Source organism: Vicia villosa, unplaced genomic scaffold (assembly GCF_029867415.1).
Source record: "Vicia villosa cultivar HV-30 ecotype Madison, WI unplaced genomic scaffold, Vvil1.0 ctg.000326F_1_1, whole genome shotgun sequence".
Classification (NCBI taxonomy): Eukaryota; Viridiplantae; Streptophyta; class Magnoliopsida; order Fabales; family Fabaceae; genus Vicia; species Vicia villosa.
In genome coordinates, this window is record NW_026705146.1 from 295153 (window position 1) to 300921 (window position 5769).

Below are 5769 nucleotides of genomic sequence, written 5' to 3' on the forward strand. Positions count from 1 at the left end.
CCTAAACCAAACGTATTCCACCATACCTCCAACATAACTTGATGATATAGAAGTGCAAGTGGAGAGAAAAATAAGAAGGGGGAAGGAAAAAGAGATGATAGGGATATAAACAAAGCACTGCAACATTTTTAACGGCAAGTCCTGACAGCCAGGACTGCCCGGACTAATGATCATTTTAAGCTGGAATTGTCGTGGTTTGAGTAGCCTGAGTGCAATTCTAAACCTGCATATTATTCCTAAGGGACACCGATCATATATTATCTTTCTTTCAAAAACATTACCAACAACAAGGAAGATGGAGAATGTAAGAGTAATACTTAAGTATGATGTGTGTCTAACTGTTGATGTAGATGGTGGAAGTGGAGGCCTTGCAGTGTTGTGGAAGAATAATATAAATTGTAGGGTGTTGAAATATTCGCGTAATTTTGTAATTTTATTGATTGAGGATGACATGAAGGGACCATGGAGGTTAACATGTTATTATGGGTATCTGGAAAGAGGTAGAATAATACAAGTATGGGATTTGTTACGTGACCTGGGAGTTGGAGAGCAGGATGCGAGAGTCGTATCTGGAACTGTTTCCATCAGGTACATTTTCGAGGACGAAAATAATTTAAGTGGGGGAGAGTTGTAACACCCCATTTTAAATTATTTAATCGTCGTAGTATTTTATTTGATTGACTTTGTTTTGGGTGTGTGATCAAACGCGTAGGCGGAGTACCCTTACCGGAGCGGGTAAATTAAAAATGTCGGAATAGCATTAATTTAGTAATAATAGACTTGGGTGATATTATTATTAGTAATAATATTAATATTATTATTATTAATATTACTATTATTTTTTTATTGTTACTATTATTTATATTATTATTATAATTAGTATTATTAGTATAATTGTTAATACTATTATTATTAATAAAATTAAGGAAATTAGGTTATTAGTGGCTAAGGGCAAGAGTGGTATTTTACTAATAAGTATATAAGGGTCTAAAGATAGGAATTAGGTTTTTAGAATCATTTGTGCATTTGAAGGCTAAGGGAGGAGGAAGAACAAGGAGACCACTAAGAGATTTCCCCATAGTCAAAACAATTTTCGAAATCGAGGTAAGGGGGGAGAATCGGTTCATTATAGGTGATTTAATCATGAGAGGGTAGTGAGGGGTCCTTTCCCTCGTAGGAATTTCATATGTTAATCTTGTTCGGTATAACTGTTTAATTTGAATTGAATAACTTGTATGATCGAAGAATTGAATTTGTTCGAAATCTGTATTTTTTTGTTGTGGTCACACTGTTGACGTGTTGCTGTGAATCCATATAGTGCCTTAGGTGGGTCTTCATGGGGCGAGGGCTTCCTAGCTGATGCGGAAGTCACGTGTATTTTGTTTTATCTCTGCATGTTTACATTAGTTAGCTAATATAGACATACTTAAGCTATACTAATTTATTAGAAAAGATCACTAAGTGGTGTTCTAATGATTATTTTAGTGGAGACTTTATATTAGAAGGATGCTGCATGATTAAGTGGCTTAATTATGATAACAAGTAGTAACAGAAGGTTAGTATAAGTAGTAGAAAATTCTATTTAGTATAAAATTGAATAAATAGAATTAGTAGTCTCAGTGAGTCGCAGAACCGTATATCCCTAGTAGTAAGAAATGGTGGCACTAGTAGACTACTTGATACACTTGTTTCTTAATTTCACAGAAAAGTAATCTAAGTGTTATAGCAAAATTTGGATGATAGAAATATAATACCAGTGGAAGTGCATTATCAATGTTGGATGGCAGCACACATGTGGATTAATAATTGAAATTTTTTTATCCGAAATAATGTAATTATTTGTGGTGTGCTGTATTTAGACAGCGAGTGTAATTTCGATGTGAATTACGGTAAGCGTGGCTTACGAGTGATCAGAAGAATCGTGTGATCAGGAGGATCGTGTAATATACATAATGTTTAATTTAAATATGTATATTGTTCGTTGGTGCATTGCATATCATAGAATTGAGACTGCTAGGTGAAAATCTTTGGTAGATGCCTAGTAGGTCCGGACTCACTTGTGGAGTTGTGTTGGGGATAATTCGTTGCTCGGTGGAGTGTATGCGAATTATCTGGATTCCCTGCGAATCGGGTTCGATTGAATGAACCGTGTTTTGGTACCACATGCATTTGTGTCAATTCATGGAGTCACATTTCATTATTGTAATTGATTGTTAAATTGTGATTGAATTGATATGTGTGTTGTAAATATGTGACAATGTGTGAATGGTGTGAGTACTACTCCTTAGCATGTATTATTCGCCGTTATTTATTGAATGTAGTTCTCACCCCCTTTATTGTTTGTTGTGGCTGTGCTTCTTCGGAAGTACAGATAATTCAGGTACTTAAGTTGTACGTGGAGTACGTGTTGCTTGATCGAGTCTTAGGAGTCGCTCTGATACGTAACACGGGAATATTTTTGGGAATTTATTTCAAATGTTACTTTATTGAATTTTGTTACGTGTCGCTTTTAAATTCTAATTTTTGGTGAACCACATGTTAAGGTGGATTTTATTCTTTGGTGGCAAGTGCGTCGTGATTTATTTTAAAATAAAAACTATTTCCGCTGTATTATTGATTTTTGTGAGAAACGAATAAATAAAGTATTGAGACTTTAGTTTCTGTTTTATTTGAAAGATGTGACATTCCACTTGTGTTGTATTACTCTGATAATATTATTACTATTTTACCGTAATTTTTAAATTGGGAAAAGTGGGGTGTTACAATTGATATCAGAGCACGTCGGTTCAATCGGCCAAATGTAGTAGAGTCAGTCCTTAGTTTAAGAGTAGACTTGTGTGTTCTTCTAAATGTATTTTGGATTGTTGGACATAATGGCAGGAAGGAATGATGTTGCTCTTGCTGCTGCACTGCAAGCTATGGCGCAGTCGGTGCAGAATAACAACAATCAAAATGCTGGAGACCTGCAATTTCGCAACTTAGAGAGGTTCCAGAGAACCAAACCGCCTAAGTTTGAAGGTGGTATCATTGATCCAGATAATGCACAGAAATGGCTGAAGGCTATTGAGAAGATCTTCAGGACCATGGGATGCAATGAGGAACAGAAGGTACAATTTGGTACGCACATGCTGGAAGGTGAAGCTGAGGACTGGTGGGATAACAGTCGTCAGAGAATGGAAGCTGCAGGTACTGCTATTACTTGGGCAGTGTTTCGGGCTGAGTTCCTGGAGAAGTACTTTCCGGAAGATGCTCGTAGCAAGAGGGAGACTGAGTTCCTAGAATTGAAGTAGGGGAATATGACTGTTGATGAGTATGCTGCTCGATTCGAGGAATTGGTGAAGTATTGTTCTCACTACAATACCAATGAGGCTATGAATTCCAAGTGCATCAAGTTTGAGAACGGGCTGCGTCCCGAGATCAAACAGGGTATTGCTTGTCAAAAGATAAGGAACTATCCAGAGCTAGTGAGCAGAAGCAGAATCTATGACAATGATAACCGAACCAGGATTGCACATTACAAAGCTGTGAATGATCGGAAAGGTAATCAGAATCGTGGAAAGCCGTATAGTGTTCCTGATATTAAAGAAAAACAAAAAGCTGCTTTTGGGAAGAAGCCAAGTGGGGGAGGAGGATTTGCTTCCAACCCCATTGTTTGCTTCAAGTATGGTACCGAGGGACACCGTGCTAATGAGTGTCCAAAGGATGTTAAGAAATGCTTCAAATGTGGGAAAGCAGGTCATGTGGTAGCAGATTGTAGAACTAAGGTGCCTACATGCTACAACTGTGGTGAAGAAGGTCATATCAGCACTCACTGTCAGAAGCCAAAGAAGACTCAGGGTAATGGCAAGGTGTTTGCATTAGTAGGAGCCCAGTCTACCAATGAGGACCGAATAGTAAAAGGTACTTGTTTCATCCATAACACTCCTTTGATTGCCATTATTGATACGGGTGCAACCCACTCGTTTATTTCTGTGGACTGTGTGAAGAGATTAGGACTTGTGCCGTCTACTTTAGATCGGAGGATGACTATTGAAACTCCATCTATTGGTTCTGTGGTTACTTCCTTAGCGTGCTTGAATTGTCCTTTGACTATATTTGATAGAGATTTCGGAGTGGACTTGATTTGTTTGCCACTCAGTAATCTGGATGTTATTTTGGGAATGAACTGGCTAGAGTTCAACCGTGTGTATATTGACTGCTTTAGGAAAATGTTGATGTTCCTTACTCCTGAAGAGGAAGCGTTGGCAGATTCGTTATCTACCAAGGAGATGAGAATATTGTTGGAGGATGAAGCTAAGATGTTTGCTATGTTTGCTTCACCATCTGTTGAAGGCAAAACATCAATTAAAGAGATACCAGTGGTGAATGAATTTCTTGAAGTATTTCCTGGTGATATTACAGAATTACCTCCGAAGAGGGAAGTCAAATTTTCTATTGATCTTGTTCCTGGTACTAGGCCTATTTCTAAGGCGCCATACAGGATGTCTGCATCGGAATTGTCAGAGTTGAAGGCTCAAATTGGTGATTTGTTGGATAAGAAATTTATTCGGCCGAGTGTATCACCGCGGGGAGCTCCAGTGTTGTTGGTGAAGAAGAAAGATGGTAGTATGCGTTTGTGTATCGATTACCGTCAGTTGAATAAAGTGACCATTAAGAATAAATATTCATTACCAAGGATTGATGATTTAATGGATCAACTTGTTGGTGCCCGCGTGTTTAGTAAAATTGATTTGAGATCAGGTTACCATCAGATTAGAGTAAAAGATGCGGATATTCAAAAGACAGCTTTTAGAACTCGTTACAGACATTACGAATATGCAGTGATGCCTTTCGGAGTATCTAATGCGCCCGGGTGTGTTTATGGAGTATATGAATCGTATCTTTCATTCATATTTGGATCAGTTCATAGTGGTATATGAATCGATTGAATGAACCGTGTTTTGGTACCACATGCATTTGTGTCAATTCATGGAGTCACATTTCATTATTGTAATTGATTGTTAAATTGTGATTGAATTGATATGTGTGTTGTAAATATGTGACAATGTGTGAATGGTGTGAGTACTACTTGATCGAAAAAATAGCAAGTGTACTATTTTCACCGAGTAGTAATAATGGGTTTTACCCCAAGTATCGATCACGAGGATTGCGTGGGAAATACAAATTATTGTAACGAGTCAATTAAACAAAATATCATATGGGTACTTTTCTTATATTGAAATAACAGAATTAAAATAAATAAGCTGAAAGTAAAGTTGAGCTTTTGAGTATAAATTTAGAGTAATGCCAGGGTAGGTGTGTGATTTGCCTTATAATGACTCTGTAAAAAGATCTCTTTAACAAGTTCATGAGGTACAACTATTTGTTCTTAAGGATGTTTTCCTAAGTCCTTAGTGAAAACCTTTTGGTTTGCAATCCTATTGCCTAAGTCCTTAGAAACAAAGGTTTGTGAACCAAAGATATAAATGATCAAGAATATTCAAATAACCTTACGGTATCCCTAGTCCTAGGTGATAACTATAAGATTTAATTGTTTAAAACCCTTAACAACCGTAGTCCTACAGATTGTTAACCATAGATCAATCCTTGTTTTGCCGACAAAGAAAGCATAAAAACATTAAACAATCAAATTGCAAAATACGAATACTTGATTAAAGAAATACGAAGATCATAGTCATTACAATTCAAATCAGGGACACCCCCCTGGCATTGGGGGGTTTAGCCTCTCATAATATTCAAGAAACCAAAATCAAAAAGTTTAGACATTTA

The 5769-nt window shown here is 37.0% G+C and overlaps 2 protein-coding genes across 2 annotated transcripts; both read left to right on the plus strand.

Annotated features, from left to right (window-relative positions):
- The first annotated feature begins 2873 nt into the window (after window positions 1-2873).
- LOC131626850 (uncharacterized) lies at window positions 2874-3290 on the plus strand. Its single transcript, XM_058897691.1, has one exon. The coding sequence runs from the start codon at window positions 2874-2876 to the stop codon at window positions 3288-3290; it is 417 nt and encodes a 138-aa protein (XP_058753674.1).
- Window positions 3291-3296: 6 nt separating this feature from the next.
- On the plus strand, window positions 3297-4919 carry LOC131626851 (uncharacterized). The gene has a single exon (XM_058897692.1). It carries the CDS (start codon window positions 3297-3299, stop codon window positions 4917-4919), a length of 1623 nt encoding a protein of 540 aa, XP_058753675.1.
- The last annotated feature ends 850 nt before the right edge of the window (window positions 4920-5769 follow it).

Coding starts and splice junctions, on each gene's coding strand:
- LOC131626850 (XM_058897691.1), top strand. CDS start 2,874: ATGGCAGGAAGGAATGATGTTGCTCTTGCTGCTGCACTGCAAGCTATG.
- LOC131626851 (XM_058897692.1), top strand. CDS start 3,297: ATGACTGTTGATGAGTATGCTGCTCGATTCGAGGAATTGGTGAAGTAT.